The sequence below is a fragment of the Lissotriton helveticus genome, chromosome 5_1 (genome assembly GCF_964261635.1).
Source record: "Lissotriton helveticus chromosome 5_1, aLisHel1.1, whole genome shotgun sequence".
In the NCBI taxonomy this organism is placed as follows: domain Eukaryota; kingdom Metazoa; phylum Chordata; class Amphibia; order Caudata; family Salamandridae; genus Lissotriton; species Lissotriton helveticus.
Genome location: NC_136065.1, coordinates 1,199,303,011 through 1,199,322,335, shown reverse-complemented (window position 1 = coordinate 1,199,322,335; position 19,325 = coordinate 1,199,303,011). Strand labels below are relative to the sequence as shown.

Genomic DNA, 19,325 nt, shown 5'->3' with positions numbered 1-19,325 from the left:
TAAAGCTGAGAGGCCCAGAATGGCAAACAGCAAATTAGAGCAAATGTCAGCACCGACCCTAAACCCCACATCCCTGATACCTTCCTTCTGTGCTACTCCAGAGGAGCATCTTTGGTTTGCCAGAGCCTCACCCCATTAATCAAGGCAGTGGCATCTCTCGTGGGGTTTAAATTCCCTTGGGCTCTGAGAGGCCTTTGCGGGGCTTTTACCGGCCCGTAAAAGCCCGGAGCACTCTATTGTCTTCAATGGAGCTCCCAACATTCCAATGTTCTAATCTGCAATGAGCGTCAGTGGGAATATTTTCACATAGTCATGAAGTGTCCAATTTTACTGCCACATTTTGCCTTTCCACAAACTACAAGAGCTTCCCACATTGCAAAGCTGGCCAAGTATAACAAAAAAGCTACATTTGACATCACAACTTCATACTCTCCTAATTCAACTCGGATCTGAAGACAGTACTTTCACATTTGGAGGACCTTGATAGCAGACACCACCTGGCCATGCCCACCCACCACTCTGGCTTTTGTTCCTGGGCCTTAGTCAATTGTATACAAATTTGCACATAAAACGTCGTGCTAATATATGGGCTGTATTGCCTCTGTACTGACCCATTCATTATCAATCAGCGTTTCCACTGATCAATGTAATCTGCCCGCCAGCATACCCTGCAGTGATACAACATAAAGCATTTCTGATAGAAAACCTTCCTTCGTAAATAAATACATGTAGCTTTTGATAAAGTGGATTCATGTGTGTCCTACTACTTATTTTTTATTATAAACTCTTGCAGCCAGTCCCTCGGTGGGTGCGCAACTTAAATTAATTTCAAATGGAAGAGCGCAGTGGGCTGAGGGACCAGTGCAGAGATCCCTGCATATCCCATAGGTTTGATTGCCATGGATATATCAAACGAGGAGCAAAACTATCATAAAGTCATTTCCATACACAACAATTATATTTTCTGCACTTTTTCTGAATTTCTGTGCAAGGCAGATGCCACCAGCATTTTCCTGGCCATGACCTACACGGTTTTCAATTGTATTATTCGAAATCAGCCACGTGGGATATTGTGCAGAAATCGCATTACTGTATGTGTATGGTGTTTGTGTCACTTGTTGTGAGGTCACACATGTAAACACAATGAGACAACTCTGTGCCCAAGAAATGGTCACTGTTAGCATGAGTATTATTGTGAAAAAATCAATTTATAAGTTTACCAGAATGCTGCTTATATTTATAGAGAAAGAGAGAAGGCACATTATGTATTTTCGAAAAAAGTGTGTGGCACTCACCTTCTCTCCACAGCTAAAACACATTTTGGCTCCTTCTATCTCTTGGTACGTTTTCCCACCATCACACGAAATGTATACCATTGCTGCATATTTGTTCAGTGCCCTCTCATCAGGGTAGAACATGTGGTAGAAAAAATCCTGCACACTCTCATCAGTGGGTTCATAGTCTGGTTCAGGGACGCCTAGGAAACAAAGAGTAGCGGCTTACAGAACTGCAGCCATTTTATGGAAATGTTCATTTGAGTTTATTCAGTTTTCAAAATTACAGCTGCTTGTATCCTTAAGGAGCAAATTGGCCTTCAGAATAATAGGGAGAATGGGAGACCCGAGGTAGAATTACTCAAATATCAGCTGTACCTCACAAAATGTATTGCATTAACTAACACCACCTAAAAGAATCACCTCACTAAATAACTAGGGGCGGGTGATAAATTCCGCTCCGCTGGCAAAGTTTGAAGAGTTTTGCCCACTCCACATTATGCATGTAATGCGGAGTTCTGGCAAAACTCTGCCAACCATCTTGTGGCGGAATTTTATCTCGAGTGCGGCTAACCAAAATAAAATTGGCGAGTGAGAATTGGCATACCCTAGCGTAATTTTCGGGCGTTAGGAGGGCACCAAGTGAGATTTTCTCAACCTGGGTAGTTGCAACCATTTGCAGTGAGAAAGCTGTCATTCGAGCAGAAAATCTACTTGAGTGGCAGAGAGAAGCAGTGCTCTCTGGTGCACAATATGGTGCAGTTCACGCTGATTTTACAAGCTCGCAGTGCTAAAAATCAGTGTGACGTGCCAATTCCACCAACTCATGGAACTCCACGGAATACCGCTGAATTTTTATGTAACTTAGTTGAATTCCATGGAGTGAAACTCCGCGAGTTCCCCTCACCCCTATAAATAACACATACTCAAATCAATTAATAACATTATATTCACAGCCATAACGTAATTAGGTTAATGGTAATGGGACACAAACTATGAGATTGTTTATGTTACTTGTAATTGCATCTGTCAGAACAAGGGTGAGATCATAAGCACTGTATTTCATGTGTGTGGTATGGTGTATGTGGCTGTTGTGGTAGTCATGATTTGTGGCATCAAACATTACTGAAGAATTTCAGTCGTTTTTTCAATCTTAATTTATAAACATTTTCAGTACTATGGTGTTAAGATGAATGTCAAAGGTTTTTTAGCATACATTTAAGCGTTATGAACAAACCTAACCGAAATTTCACTAACTGTGGTTTTCACAGTGAATTTCTCTTTTTTCATAATAAACTACATCCAACTTCTTTGAAAGCAACCCCTTTCCTGCTTTGCGTGTTTCGGGGCACAGTGGGGGCTGGCCTATGGTCTGACAATTGATCATGCACTGTGCCCAACATAGCATGGGCAGCCAACCCAGCTGCGCATAGCCTTTGGCCATAGGCTGTAGGGGGTGGTCACACGCCTATCCTATCACCAGACCATGCACCAACCACCCCCCATGAGTGGCCAACCACTGCGGTGCAGGACCTTTGGCTGTTTACGTGGTAGGTTGGTCACAGAACCTGGCCTAAGACAAGGCCCTAGCTCAACACATTGCAGATGTCCAGCCTCCGCTGGGCATGGCCGTTGGCCATGTGCAGCAGGGGTTGACAGCAGGCTTCACCAAAGCCCTTCATCTAACCTGTCACAGGCATCCAGCCCAAGCTGTGCAAAGTCTGTCTGGGTGCAGCAGCAGGTGGTGCATGGCTAGGCTACAGCCAGGTTCTGAGCCCGATGTCACCTTGTGCCAAACCCTGTTGAACACAGCTGTTGGCCATGAACAGCTGAGATGTGCTGAAATGCTTTACATTTTTTTCAGGATTTGCAAATTTAGAGAGGGAGTAACAAATCCTAAAATCCTCGAAAATATCTGAGGGTTCCAGGATCCATGAATCTGTCTTGGATCTGCAATGGGTCAAGGGTCTGGGGTGACATTATGCTCATCCTGCTCCCTTCAGTTCTATGTTTGGTTATTTTTACCCACCAGTGAGGTTAGAACACCAAGCACAATAATGTTTGCTTCTGTGACTCCAGCCAATCCGAGTGAGGCAAAATTGTGAATCTGAAAGGGAGAACAAGTGAAAAAGCTTACTCATCCAAAGGCACTCCTCGTTTTTATTATTAAGTGGATTTACCCTTAGATTCACAAATCTGTGTTTGATCCATGACTGAACGATCCAGATACTGCTAACTTTTTAACCCTCTGAAGCACTTTTGCAATACTAATATCTTAAACTACTAAATAGATTTATATCGAACCTACAAGCTCACTTCCTTAAGTACAGTTCTAGTTTCATGCCATGTTTGATGCAATTCGGTTTAGTGTTTTCTTTTGTGCTGAAGATCAAACTTTCCTTTGTGAGTAAAAATGGGAAATGTCACTTTTTTTCCTTACCACTAATTCCCCCTCCACCCACCTCCTGGAACAGATCTGCATGAATTGTGCCGTGCTGAACCTAAATCTGCAACTTTTTTGGCGAAAGTTTCGTGCAGATTCATCAAACAGCACCAAAATGATCACAAAAGAATAAATAGGTTTTCAATGGAAACTTTGACCTAACCATAAATACAGAGTCAATATCATCCCCTCAGTAATATTTACAGGTTGGCATGGGAAGTTACATGTAGATCTGTCAAGTGGGGGAAGGCAACGAATGTGAGGTCATCAAAAAGTGGTATTTCATATTTTAACAGCAAAACGAACCTTTGCTCTCCGCTACAGAAAAAAAACACTGAACGCAATTCTACCAAACTAAGCATGAAAGTAGATATGCATTCTATTAAGTTCCTTTGCTTGGTTTGGAGTACAGATTTTCAGTAGGTTTTAAGAAATTAGCATGTAATGTGGAGTTCCACTATAACTCCACCAAATGCTGCATGGTGGAGTTTTTTTCTTGTGCGCAGCTCGCCAAAGTAAAGCTGGAGAGCGAGAATTGGAGTCCCCTAGCACAATTTTTGGGCACCAGGATAGCACCAGGTGAGATTTTCTCCACGTGGGCGGTCATGGGCACATCAATGGAGGGCATAAAATTCATGTGACAGGTCAATCAAGTTAGAGAGATATGTCAGTTAATTAGTGAATGGTCTGTGAACCAGGTTTCGCGGAAACTTTGCGGAGCAAAAATCTGAAACATACTTGCATCTTATTGGATAGGGGAGCTTCTGCATTTCTCCCCATTGTTTATTTTACATCTGCATATTCAAAGCCGGGCCATGGCTTGAACCTCTGTGTTTGGCTGACTGTAACTTGAAGATACATGTTGCCGCCACCATTACAGAATGAGGGACCTCACTCCCTGCATCCAGAAAAATGTAAATGATGTAGGCATAAGGGAGCAGAGTGTGCACCCCCCCCCCCCCCAACTGAGGTGGTGTGACCCCAAATGGACACCTCATTATAAAAAAGGCACCTTATTTTGCCTTGTGGTTTGCATACCCAATGATGAATTCCCTACCCCCAGGGCGACCTCTCAGGGTATGCAAACCAAAGTCAAGGATGCACATGCAACAACTCCAAAACATACACAATCACTAAATAAGCCAAAATGGCAGGATGAAGTGCAACATGGAGACATGAAGTGCCACCTGTGCCATCAAACAAATGAGACGCTGCTGCATGTCCTGTGCATCTGCCCATCTAGGCCTGCACAGAGGACCTTGCTGAGAAATGAGTTTGAAGTGCTAGGAACGAGGTAGTGTAAATCAGCTGCAATGGAGTCACTGAATCCACGGAACATGATGCTAAACATTTGACTGGTGTAGTTCACGGATGTTTTTAAGGACCTTGTCAAGGCCAAGAGTCCTGCTCAGAACAGGCCTAAGGCTGACTCTTAAAAACCTTATTGGGTCAGTTTACGGTCATTTGCCAAGGACCCGCTAATATAGGCACTTTAGCAGGTGCCTCAATGGTCATGGACACTGATTAGTTAACCCTGGTTAGGGCAAAGTGGGCTCAAGGGATGTAACACTGCTTAGGCCAAGGTGGCTGCTAGGGATGTAGTCAGGGTTGGCTCCTTTGCTAATGCGGAGGAGCGTCGCCCCACTGCTCAAAAGGAAAAATAAAGTAATAACTTATTGTTATTATCATTTTATTTTTCCTATTGAAGTCAGTGGCAGGGCGGGGCTAGCCAGAGCAGAGGTAGAAATGGTTTGCACTACCTAAGTGTGCATGACTGTTTGGCCGATCCTCTTGGGCCGGCCAAACAGTCATGCACACTTTGCATGTTCCCCACCAAGCTGCATTACACAACCTGGTGAGGATCATGCACAGGCTCCGTGTCCTCAACTGAGTGCCAACCATGGCGCTCAGACCAATCACAATGCTGCATTGAAGTGTTGTGATTGGCTATGGGGAGCCTGTGTGTCTGGATGCTTCCTGCTGCCGGATGGGACTGGAGAAAGGAAGAAGAAAGATGGAAGAGGATGGAGGAGAGGCGGTGGCAGGCCATTCCAGGTAAATCTTTTTTTTTCATTCCCCTTCTCCCCAGTCCTACCATCCCCGTTTAGGTAGCAGCTACTTCTGGATGTAGTAAGTTTTATTGATGCCTCAAGCCCCTTTCCCGCCACGTTGAGCACCAGCTTTACATGTAGGTCCTATATATGTACCTTGCCACGTTCTATGTTCTTTAGGTCCCATAGGAAATGACTATGTGACTCTACATAAGAACACAGTGGGCTGCTAGGGATGGAGTAAGCATTTATGTTTTCCTTTTCATGCTTGAAACCCCTATCCTGCGTTGTTGAGCGTGGGTCTACCCCCAGGATTTAGCATGTACCTTGACACTTTAGGTGTGGTAGTTACACCAGGCTTAGGATTGGGAATGGCTTTTTTATAACGTCCAGGTGCCTAAATGCTCATGGGCAGTGATTAGTTAAACCTTTTAGGTCAAGGCCTTTTCGTAAGCTCTGCTGATACCTTAAGTCCCTATTCCACCCTGTCGAGCATCTGCTTTACATGCAGGTTCTAAAATGCACCCTCGCAATTTATTTGTGCCTCAGCACCTATAGGCAGCGGCAATGTAAACCACTGATGGATTAAATGCTGAACAATGTCAAAGGTTCACCCCAGTACAGAGATCTGGGCCTTAATCCATTGTTTTTTTTTGCTTCCCATGACATTCCAATTTAAACCCAGACATATGTAAATCAATCTTGACCCTGCTACCCCTGTGAACAGTCCAGCCCAAACTGCCAGGTCAGGTCCTCCCTAGACAGGAAACCAGCATCTTAGGGCCAGTTTCAGGGTATCACCCCATATCAGCCAGGCTAGATTGACTCCAGTAGCATGGAGAGCATAGGTCCCACATCTGGGCATACCCGTCCCACTTGGGGGTAACAAATGCAAAAAGAAACATTAATGGACAGAATGCTGATCAATGTCAAACATTCGCCCCACTACAAAGATCTGGGCCTAAATCCTTCATTTGTTCTGCTCCCCATGCCATTCCAATTTAAACCCAGCTATATGCAAATCAGTCTTGCCCCTGTTCCTCATGGGAACAGTCCAGCCCGAACTGCCAGGTCAGGTCCTTTCCTAGACTGAAAACTAGGACCGGTTTCTGGTTTCCACCCCTCATCAGCCAGGCTAGCTTGACTCCAGTTGTATGGAGAGTACGGGACCCATGTCTGGGCATACCCGTTCCACTCGGGGTGACACATGCAAAAAGGTGACTTCACCTACATCAAGGTGGGCTGCTAGGGATGTAGTAGTTCTAGGATTTAACATGCACCTCTGCACTTTGTGAGTAGTAGCTACCCTGGGCTTATGACTAGGAATGGCTGTACAATAATGTAATATTTATCGTCTTATATTACGGGGGTTTACTTTTATATGGTTTGTATATTCCTTGTTTTAATAATAAGTACTGTGATATGTGAATGTAGGTCTTGACAATGTTTATGGTTTTTATTGACAAACTATTTTTCGTCATCACCAACCAATGCACACTCAAATGATACATAATACTAAGTTCATAGTCATCTCTTTTGTAGTGTTAATGGCTGTGTGATGTGTAATCACGGCTGCAAGGATGTTCATGACATTTGTAATTGCATCTGTCACATTAATGGTGAGGTCACGAGCATTGCATTTCGTGTGCCAGTTATGCTTTCTCTCACTCTTGGGGTGAGTTATTTATTGATTAAATTCAGAGGGTCGTAATCATGAATTAAGCTTAATTGTGTTTTAAGTGGCTTCCTGGGGTTTTGTTATGCATAGGACGTTATAATATTTTTCATGGGATATGTCATTCTTAGAATATACAGCATTTCCGCGAAATGTTGTACCTAGCCTCAAGACGGGATGCAACATGTCTCAATTTATGTCAGGGCTTTCGTTCGCCTACAATGGCTTTACCCAAGCATCGTCTGCGTTATATATTTGTCTTTGTTTCTTGCTATCTGTGCTTTCCATAGTGCGTGGATAACGCCTCACGGCTTCTTTTTTCTCCATTACTCTTTCGTACACTGGCTGCAGGCTCTGCATGGTTCCTCTGAATTTCTGCTTGTGTTTGTGCGTCCCAGCCTGTTATCTCGTTTAGAATAAATTCAAGCCGTTCCTCCTCTATATGACCAGCAGATGGCGACTGCTGCACTGATTATTCACTAGCAACAATTCTTCTCCAACCAAACCCCAAGACATTTCCCATGGTTGAAAATAACTCTCCCTCGAGTGGGCGAAGCAATTTCATGACACATTAAATGCCACAGTCTTTCAATTGCCGGTGCTTAAGGTACAAGGGGAGAGCTCATTTGGTTAATGTCCCTGCTGCAGAGATCTGTAAATAACCTTAATGGTGTAACCCTTGCGGGAATCACTTTTCCGCAAATCTAAAAAGTATTATCACAAAGAAATAAACTAGATACAGCAGCACTCCATATTTAAACCCAATGTGGTTTTTTTTAATATAGAAAAGTAATATGCACTTTTGTATTTAATAGAAATTGGGTAACTGGTGAGCCCATGGGCGAAGGCCACTTCAAGAAAGTACTACTGTACACAGATTTCGTATATTCGCATGCCTCAGCGTACTAGCTGTTTGAGAGATAAAGGAAACGAGGCACACTGTTCACCGGATATGTGGCCAGGACGACTTATTAGGGTGAGAAAGGGGGGTGGGCAAGTCGTAAAATTCATATCTCCTACCTCAAGCGTACCGAAGCTGCTCAAGGCGCGGCTAGCAGTTCATAGTTTTATTATTATTATTATTGTTAATAATAATAATAATAAAGAAAGGCATGATTTAACTGTTTTTGCCGTTAGCAGGCCACGCGAGTTGCAGTTTGTTTAGCCCTGTATTCCTGAAGTCCCTGGTAAATAGAGCCCGAGAGAAATAATAATCATTTTTAAAAAATGGTCTCTGGAACAGACGAAACTTTTACTTTGCCAGGAACCACTGATTATAAACCTCTGATTGAAACGTGTTCACGAGTGCATCATAATTGAATGACAGCATTAGGCGGCCACGGCCAGGGACGCCATTTTGTCTCTGTAACCATTATAAACGCACAGTAGTACGCATACTGACGCTACGTTGAAAATATGTAAACACAATCTTAACTAGAGACGGGGCGGCGGTGTCGATGCCTCAAATAAAGACATGGGCTGGGGTGTAAAGGGCCGTGCCTATATATTGCTTTTGCACCAGAGAGCAACATGTGGATAAAGCACATAGCCAGATAATTTTGACTGGATGGCAATTCACTTATTAGTAACATTGCTCAACGGATCTATTATTTTTAAGCTTCAGTGTTCAGTCACATAATGTGACGCAGACCGTTGTATTCTTAGAGATAATGGCGAAAGATGGTCATCAAGAAACTCGACTGCACACACATTCCTTTTTAAATGGATAGCGTGTTTTGATTTGGTAAGGTAATGCCTTGTGAATTCGCATTATATTTCCATATATTGATTTTACAAACTGCACGCACTTCTGAAAGATTCACGGCGCTAAACAATATCCATAGCTACTCATGCTGTGAAAATGAGAGTTTTATTACTTTTCTTGAAAGTAGACGATCCACCGTTGACAGCATGAAGACGGAAGAAATCGCATTTAGGGTAAGCACACTAGAAAGTTCTGCCCATTGTCAAACGAATAATCTTGAAGTGAATTAAATGAAATAACACTTTTCATTTCCATAAGAACATCAAATGTATATAAGTGTCTGTTATTTAAAGATTTCCAATCAGACCTGTCAGTAGCTGGGGTACCAAAGTACCACTGAAAGCATGAGAGTTAAAGAAGATGGGATGTGCATGAATAATGTGCATAATGTCTCAAAACGTACAACACTGCAGCTCGGTGCGCGCGGTTAGTCCCCCCCCCCCCCCCCCCCCCCCCCCCACGCACATCTCCAGCACAGTGGCGCTGCCGACGCAATGCTGCAGAGCTCTCGAGTTTCCGCAAGTCCAGTCCAGGTGGTCTCAATGCATTGTGGGATTTGCAGCCCTGGATTGTAACGTGATTTAAAAAAAACTGCGGGTTTCTGCAGACACATCCTAAACTTGGACTACACGAGCTACCCCCATATGAAACTTGAGTGCGCTGTCTTTTTCAAAACCAAATTTAGAGGTGTGCGTGTCTTTTTCAAAACCAAATTTAGAGGTGTGCGGAATAAAACAAGAAAGGTACTACAATTGTTGTGCATATCAAGCAGATGCTGAATTGAAAGAAAACGGGAAACAATAAAAACACCAGGATCGGCAGACCCACCTCACAAGAGGCCGCCCTACAGTAGATCCCTCCACTTGATGGTCCAGGGGGGCTGCAGGATGCTGGCTGTATAGCATGGTGCACTAGACTCACTCTCCGTTCTCACGCTTGCGCTAATCCCTCGTGCATGACAAAGTCTTCGCTCATCACTCGCTCGTGTATGCATGCACGCTCACCCTCACCCTCATTCACCTACTCACACAACACACACCCACTCACTCAATCCTGCATGAGTTTACTTTTACGCCCAAGCACATTCACTCACTCAGGCACTCACTGACGCAGGTACTGACTTTCTCAAAAAGGCATCGCATAAATGCGCTCCCCCATGCGTGACTTCCACGCACTAGGCTAGAGAAGCCACCAGAAAAAAGCTGCATCGGATGCACGCGAGTGCACCCCGCGCTGGGGGCAGCGCACTCGCATATACCACGTCATCCGACGCAACTCCCATGAAAAGCAGCTGCGGGGCGAGTCCAATCTTTTGAAAATAGGGGAGCGTGTGACGCAGAGAGAAGATTTTACATTCCACGTCACAGGGGCTTCGCTGTGACGGGGCAGGTCGCCCTTACCATCTCTACAGTTGCTTTCCTTCAGCCGGGCTCCCAGGGCAGCACACGCATCGCTCCCGCCGAGCAGGGTGCTTCACCGCTCTAACGCCAGTCCTAGACTCATTCATTGCTAGGAAGTTTAACACTCTCCAAATATTGTAACCATACCTTTAGATGCAAACGTCTACGCGCACTGTGTGTAGCATCTGCGCCGTGGCAAAAAAAAACAGAAAACGTAACAACAAGATGCGATGGCCTGCCTGTGGGGTCCACACGTTTCTCGCGCTTTATTGCCCAGGAAAGATGCCCGTACCTGTACGGACTTTTTGTATTCACTTTTTAAGCTATGCATTATTTGATTTGCTTTTTACATCGCTGGCGAGGTCGGTTTTGTGTTTCAACACTGAAGTGTTATGTATTTTCCAAATGTGTAATTATCATGACAACGGAAATGGTTTTCGTGGAAGAGGGCAGGCTAATAGGTTTCTTGAGTGAGGTCGTGGTCTGTTGGTAGGTCTTGTACTGACGTCACAGTCAAACAGTGGGTTCCTGCAGTGATGTCCCACCCTAACAGCCGGCTCTTGGAGTGGGGCAGCACTTCCAGAGCGATGTTTGTCTGACAGGAGGTTCCTGGAGTTATGTTAAAGGCTGACGTAAGCTTATGTAATGACATCACAGTTTCATCTCGTATTCTTAGAGCGACTTCTCAGTGTGCGGTCTGGTTCCTGAAGTTTTGTTACAGTTTGACGTCAGAATCATGTAATTCCCGACATGCCACGAGATTCTCGTGTTACCTTAGGGTGACCTCAGGACTCTGAAGTTAAAGTGTTCTGTCAGATTCCTGGCGTTTTGTTCCAATTTGAGGTCATGCTGTGATTCTGTCTGATGCTCGATTTGTTCAGTGTTGCATAAAAGGTTTTCAGAGCAACAATGTTACAGTACGACGTCAAGTGCCAAACATGTTACACAACCTGTTCGCACTCTGATGTTAATTTTCAGCACTGATGTCACAGTCTGTCTGACATGATACATACACATGGGTCATGCCACAGTTTAATGTCACGCAGAGGAAGTGGTTTCACAATCTATTGATAATTTACTGCAGTGATGTGACTTTTTGATGTCATACACATGGAGTGACGTCATAGTTTGATGTTCCTTTCGTGCAGTGATGTCACGGTTTGATGCCACGCACATCGAGAAGTGTTACAGTCCGAGTCACGTTGAGAGAAAAATATAGAATGGACTCTGTACAAAGACAACAGAATGTGATATCACTACACCAATCAGGACTACACTTTAAACAGACCTCTCTCTTTGGAAGGCCATGCAGAATATTGTGTGCTGTGAAATTTAAAACAAAACTTTTACAGCAACCTTTAAAAAAGGAAATCCCAACTCCCTGAACGGACAAGCAGAAGAGATAATACAACTTGATAAATGCCTCTTTTAAATGCAATAGTGTTATGGTCCCATTGGGGACACCAGATGTCACAGCAAGTAAAGAGGGTACAACACGATCCACTCTCACCTGAAACAAAAATTGTGGAAAACACCGGTAATAAAACATGAAAACATTAGAGCGACAGCCCAATAACCTGATGGGATCCCTACAGACCATTATGGTCTATTCAGAGGAAAATCAGGGTGTCCCCGATGCATGTAATAATAATATCCAAAATTAAAAGACAAAGAGAAGAACACTGAGGTGTCCTATTCCTGCCACCAAATGAGATGGCCCTGACTACCCTGCCCTTGAGGGGCATCGGGAGTCAGATCCACCACCCAGGCCACTACCAAAGCAAATCCAGGATTCCTGAGACGATCTTAAACACTGATTTGACCAACTCTCCTGCACGGCTGCTTTCTTCTCAGTAAGCAGCGCATGTGACCACGGTGCTGTTGATGCACATCTTCGTGTGCACGAAATAAAGTGTTGAAAGCATAAGGCTGCACGAGTGTTTTAGTGCCATGACACTGGGACTGATGCTCAGGTGTGTTGCCCAGGTCTGACAGCTGGGCAGAGCTGGGCGTTTGTCATTGGAAGGTCCAGCGGCAGCCCTGAGTTGCCTGTGAGTAGGTAGGTGCCTTAGAGGCAGTTGGTGGAGGTATGTTAATAGGTACCTTCATGACGCAGGCCAAAGAGTGCCCTACCACAGACCTGCTGCTTTGGGATGTTATAGGCTGTCTGAGGGGAGACAGCCTTTACAAAGCACATTTTACCACAGAGTAAAAGGTATTTGTACCTTCACCACACATGCCTTTACCACGCAGGGAAGTATTATGTGTAAATAATGTAATTATGTTATTTTATTTAAAAAAAAGAGTTTAGGCACAGGTGGTGGTAAAAGGAGGTATGGGTAATTTTAGAGTATATGGTTGGGTAGTGGTAAAGGGAGGTCAGGAGTAAATAAATATAAAAAATTGGGGCCTGACGGGGGTTTTCCCCATGAGAAATAAAAAATAAGAAAAATTAAAATGACCCTTGCGTCCCTTTACCTCTATCCACTCTTAATCACAAATATTACGCTTACCTCTGTTTACCACTGCCCACCCCTAATATGACGCTTTAATCCCTTTAACCCTGCCCACCCTTAACATTAACATTTCCTCCCTTTACCACTGGCCAGCCCAAAACCCTAAAATGACCCTTATCTGTCTTTACCACTGTCCATGACTGAACCCTAAAATTTCCCGTACCCCCCTTTACCACTACCCACACCCGAACTTAAAAAATAATAATATATATAATCATGTTATTTAAAGAAAAATACATTTTCAGATGATTACGGCATATGTGGTAAAGCTACAAATATATTCACCTATTTGGTACTTACCTGTGTGGTAAAGGCATGGCGTGGTAAACACTGCCTTGTAAAGGCTGTCTCTCCTTGGGCAGCCTATAACCCCCCAAAGCTGCAGGTTTGTGGGAGAGCACACTTCTGAATTTACTTTAGTAGCCAGAGGCGAAACAAAGGCCCCTGTGGTTCAGATGGTCCCCCAACCCTTTAGAGGGGCCTCAAACCTCATGGGGGCCCCATTGAGCCCAAGACCAGTAAATATCTGAGATACCCAGAGGCCCCTCATCACATTCTGCAGTGGACATCATTTTGCGTGGTGCCACTGTTCTTAGTGACTTGATGACACATGAGACCGAGAGTGGTCGATTTGACTCCAGAGGCCTCTCAAGGGCAGGATAGTCAGGGCCCTCTCATTAGGTGGCAGAAGTTGCATACCTCAGTGTTGTTCTCTTTTTGTTTTAATTTCGGATATGATTATGTACGTATATAGGGAACATCCTGATTTTTCCCTGGTAGACTGAAATAATCTTTAGTGAATCCATCAAGTCATTGTCCTGTCGCTCTATTTTTTCCACATTTTGGTGCCAGTTTATACCGTTTTGCACAATTTTTGGTGCAGGCAGAAGGGATGGTACATTCTTATTGCACATGCCAAGAATGTCTTCAAATTCCGGATTTTTGAGCCTGTAGGTGGTGGTGACAGTGCTGTGGTTATTGAACACATAGCCAAGTTTCTGAAAGCATCATTGTCCTCCTGGGCTTTAATCTGGAACTGGGTGCAGCTAGAGCGGCACCCTTGCTGTTAGGGGGCTGATGCGTGTGTAAGGTTGTGTGGAGGAGATCCTGCGAGTACTACAATCTTTGCAGTGAACTAAGACTGTAAATATTTCTGTTTACCATGGGGCTTTGTTTCTGTTCGCACTCTGTGTCATTTTAATGACGACATTTTAGCTTATCTTAAAATACTGTTTTTTATCTCTCTAATTGCGGTGAATACTACCGTAAGTACTTTTACCCCCTCCGTGCTCCTCCTGCTGGTCCCCGGTCCGCCACGGCTTGTGCCGATTGTTACGGAGGGACATTAAGCAACGGAACACGAGGCAGCGTCATCAGATCTGCCCCCGCCCCTTCCTCTTACATATTCCCCTCCACAGCGCGGACGCGCGCGCCAAAGGCAAGCCCGTCTGCACCCGTCCGCGCCAGGACGCCGCCTGTTGCCTTGACCCCTTGCCAAATCCACAGCTGTATCAGCGGTAAGGTTACCATTACTAGCCATCATGCTCTTTTACTCTCAGGAGGAACTAATCGCTCTCAATCCTAAACACTCGTCTAACTCTCACAACACTCATGTTACATCATGCATACAGAAGAATAGGTTCAGTAACACCACTGCCTCCACTGTGTCCTTACCTGGCCATGATCGCCCTGCACTTAAGAACTCTGGTGCGACCACAGGTTCTATTCAGATATCAGCTCTATATCTCAACACCAGATCTATCCCCAGGCATGCCCTGGAGGTATGGAGCCTTTTAGACACTGAGCGACCTGACATTTGTTTCTTCACTGAAACATGGCTACATAGCCAAGCCTCGCCCGATGTAGCTATTGCCTTCCCCCCAGGAATACCATCTTATCAGGCAAGACAGAGAAGGTAGGAGAGGCGGTGGTGTGGCTGTGGCGGCTAGATCCCCCATCTCCATTACCCTGCTCGAATCTTTCGTTAACCCCTTGCTTGAAATAACAATAGTTAACATCATGTATAATAAAACGTCACTGGGGAGGACCGCCTTAGTCTACAGACCTCCGAGAGACAAAGCTAAGTTTGTTAACGTTCTCCTTGACACCATAGCCTCTCATGTGTTGGCCACAGATAATTTTATCTTGGTAGGAGACTTCAATTACCATGCGGAACTCGCCCATGATGATGACACCTGCCACTTATTTTCAACTTTGGAAACCTTATCATTATCGCAAAGAGTGGTAGGACCCACACATCAGGCAGGGCACTCCCTTGATTTAATTTTCACCAACTTGCCCAGCCTTAACTGCGAACCTCCACTACCCATGACTTGGACAGATCACTATCTTGTAAAGTTTAGCTTTTGCAAACATACTGAGTCCAGGACCCTTAATCGCTCAGATACTAAACTAATACGGCCCTGGCGCAAGCTGACCCCGGAAACATTCTCGACTGCTTTTATACCCCTCAATCACCGTATCATTAACATCGATTTAACGGCAGTCCAGCTAGAAGCATCCATTAGGGGCACTCTGGACACAGTCATACCCGAAACCACAGTCAAGGTTAATAGCATCCCCATGGTTTACGGAGGAGCTAAAAGCCGACAAATCCGCCAGTAGATCGGCGGAAAGGCTGTGGAGAAAAACCAGAACGTCAGAAAATCGCCTGAACTATAAACGGGTTCATTCCAATTACCTGAAAAATATAAGGGCTGTAAAATCTGTCTACCTCACCCACAGGATCAATAAAGCCGCTCACTCGAGCAAAGAACTTTACAAAATAGTAAATGAGTTCACCTCCCCGCAGGTGGAGCAGTCAGCATTTGTCCCCACTGTACAGTGGGTTAACTCACTCGCAGCTCATTTCGACAACAAAATCAAGATGATTTATTCCACATTTGTTGCCCCTAAACCAGATAGCCCTCAAATCGGAGAGGCCCCCCCTGCTACCTCTCTACCCCAGCTCATACCAAGTCCCCTTCCATTTTGGAATTTAAGCCCACTACAACAGCGGAAGTGTTAGAAACCCTTATGAAGGTGAAATCGGGCTCCCCTACAGATTCTCCGGTTCCGCGCAAGTGTAGCAAGATCTTCCCGTCATTGGCCATCTCTCTCACCAACATCTTTAATGCCTCGTTCGATCTGGCCTCGTTCCCCAGTTGCTGGAAGGTGGCTCAGGTTAAACCTATTCTTAAAAACCTACCAGCGACCCCACTAACCTACCAGCGACCCCACTATCCTGTCCAATTACAGGCCGATCTCACTTCTGCTCTACTTTGGAAAGGTATTGGAACATCTTGTTAACAAGCGAGTCTCAATCTTCATTCAAGAACACGGGCTCCTTGATCCCTCGCAGTCGGGGTTCCGTGCCGCCCACGGGACGGAATTATCTACAACATGGGGTGGTGATGGACAGAGTCTCTGAATTAAGCAGAGTACTCTCACCCAGTCAAGAGATCAGGGCTAGATCCAACACCGTTTTTTTAGCTCATTGCACCATCCCAGTTTCAGAACCTGGCTGTATGCAAATTAGTCTGTCCCTGGCCCAGTGCATCATGGGAACAGGGCAGACCAGACTACAAAAGCCAATTCTTACACTGGGAAGGAAACAAGCTTCCGGGGACCGGTTTCTGGCATTTCAGCCGTCTTCGGCCCGGCTTGCTTGAATCCTGATGGTGCAATGAGCAAGGGACTCACATCTGAGTATACCCTTCCACGCTTAGGGTGGACAAAATTATTTACAACAAGGGGTGGTGATGGACAGAGTCTCTGAATTAAGCAGAGTACTCTCACCCAGTCAAGAGATCAGGGCTAGATCCAACACCGTTTTTTAGCTCATTGCACCATCCCAGTTTCAGAACCTGGCTGTATGCAAATTAGTCTGTCCCTGGCCCAGTGCATCATGGGAACAGGGCAGACCAGACTACAAAAGCCAATTCTTACACTGGGAAGGAAACAAGCTTCCGGGGACCGGTTTCTGGCATTTCAGCCGTCTTCGGCCCGGCTTGCTTGAATCCTGATGGTGCAATGAGCAAGGGACTCACATCTGAGTATACCCTTCCACGCCTAGGGTGGACAAAATTATTTACAACAAGGGGTGGTGATGGACAGAGTCTCTGAATTAAGCAGAGTACTCTCACCCAGTCAAGAGATCAGGGCTAGATCCAACACCGTTTTTTAGCTCATTGCACCATCCCAGTTTCAGAACCTGGCTGTATGCGAGCTAAATAACGGTGATGGATCAAGCCCTGATCTTTGGACTGGGTAAGAGTGGTCTGCTTTATTCAGACACTCTGTTCATCACCACCCCCTTTTCTGAATAGTTTTTGGCCACTATAGGTGTGGCAGGGCATACTCAGACATGAGTCCCTTGCTCACTGCTCCATCAGGATTCAAGCAAGCCGGGCCGACGAGGCTGAAATGCCAGAAACCGGTCCCCGGTAGCTTGTCTCCTTTCTGGTGAAGAATTGGCTTGGTAGTTTGGTCTGCCCTGTTCCCATGATGCACTGGGCCAGGGACAGACTAATTTGCATATAGCCAGGTTCTGAGCTGGGATGGGGCAGTGAGCTAAATAACGGTGATGGATCAAGCCCTGATCTTTGGACTGGGTAAGAGTGGTCTGCTTAATTCAGACACTCTGTTCATCACCACCCCCTTTTCTGAATCGCCCACGGGACGGAGACTGCAGTAATGGAGGTAGTGGACAACCTCCGTCTCACTCTTGATAGAGGCGAGTCTGCTGTCCTTATCCTGTTGGATCTGTCGGCAGCCTTTGACACCGTCTCTCACAGCATTCTTTACCAACGACTGTGCGAGATTGGTGTCAGAGGCAAAGCCTGTGCTTGGTTTGAGAGTTATCTAGCAGACCGGCACACTTACGTAAAGGTAAACACCCTGGAATCCAGTAAGACCCCCCTTTCCATTGGAGTTCCACAGGGATCTATTCTAAGTCCCCTGCTTTTTAATTTGTATCTCACCCCCAGGCCAATATTATAAAATCACACGGCTTCTCCACAGTGTCTTACGCGGACGATACTCAGGTGTTGATTACCTGCAGCTTAGATTTTTTTGACACCTGTTCCAGATTTCAGAAATGCATGATCTCGATCAGGGACTGGATGAATGCCAACAAACTTCAACTCAATTGCAGCAAGACAGAAATAATGCGGTTTGGTAAGGCCAAGCTGATATGGGCACAAGATTGGTGGCCCCAAGACCTGGGACCCTGCCCAGAGCCCAAAGAAGTGGTACGTGATCTGGGAATTACGATTGAACCCACCCTTTCTATGAAATCCCACGTCAATCAAGTCTCTCGCACCTGCTATGGTATCTTGCGCAAATTGCGTAAAATATTTAAATGGCTTCCCCTTGAGTCTAGGAAGCCCCTGATTTAGAGGCTCATCATCAGCCGTTTAGACTACGGCAATGCCCTGTTTGCCTCCATTAGTGAGTGTCTTTTGACCAAGCTACAAACCCTTCAGAACGCCGCAGCTCGTTTGGTGCTAGGGCTGTCCCCTAGGTCTCCCTCTCAGCCCAGTCTCAAGGAGCTACACTGGCTCCCGGTGCGCCAAAGAAGTAATTTCAAGATACTCAGTATCGTCCACAAGCTCCTACTTAGCGAAGAAACTGGTTTGGTACAACCCCCCCAGAGTCCTAAGATCCAGCTCCAAATCCCTCTTGGTCCAGCCAAGGGCCAGGACTTCGAGAAATGGTTGCCGGGCTTTTTCCTATATAGCCCCCCTACTCTGGAACAAGCTGCCCCTCCATCTGTCGTCCCTATCCAACCATCTGGCCTTTCAGAAGGGTCTGAAAACATGGCTCTTTCCTAAATTATCTGTGTTACCTCTCCTGAACTCATGGTTGTCGTCTCTCTCTGTTAAGCGCCTTGAGACCTTTTTTTGGTGAATCGTGCGCTATACAAGAACCTATGACTATGACTATGGGTGTGGCCACCAAAAAATGCAGCTGATACAGGAGTCGAGGTAGTACCCAATCATCTGTGCGTCTGCCGGGCAGTAGGAACATCATATCCAAGACACAGGCTGACATGACTTGGAATGATTAGTCCCACTGAAAGCAGGAGTTGGGCACTGTTTTCGAGGCTGTGGAACTAAGAATTTGGGGAGTTCTTGACTTTGATTCACACATGCAGTAGTAGTAGCACCATGGCAACTAGAACTACTGAAAAAAAACAGA

The 19,325-nt window shown here is 45.4% G+C and overlaps 1 protein-coding gene across 2 annotated transcripts in view; it reads right to left on the bottom strand.

The window, feature by feature from the left end:
• LOC144753541 (uncharacterized) overlaps nt 1-19,325 on the bottom strand; it is an 869,206-nt gene that overhangs the window by 398,092 nt on the left and 451,789 nt on the right. For both annotated transcript variants that reach the window (XM_078641195.1, XM_078641196.1), the window contains exon 12: nt 1,296-1,477. In XM_078641195.1, coding sequence (XP_078497321.1) covers nt 1,296-1,477 — 182 coding nt within the window. The remainder of the gene's footprint in view (nt 1-1,295; nt 1,478-19,325) is intronic.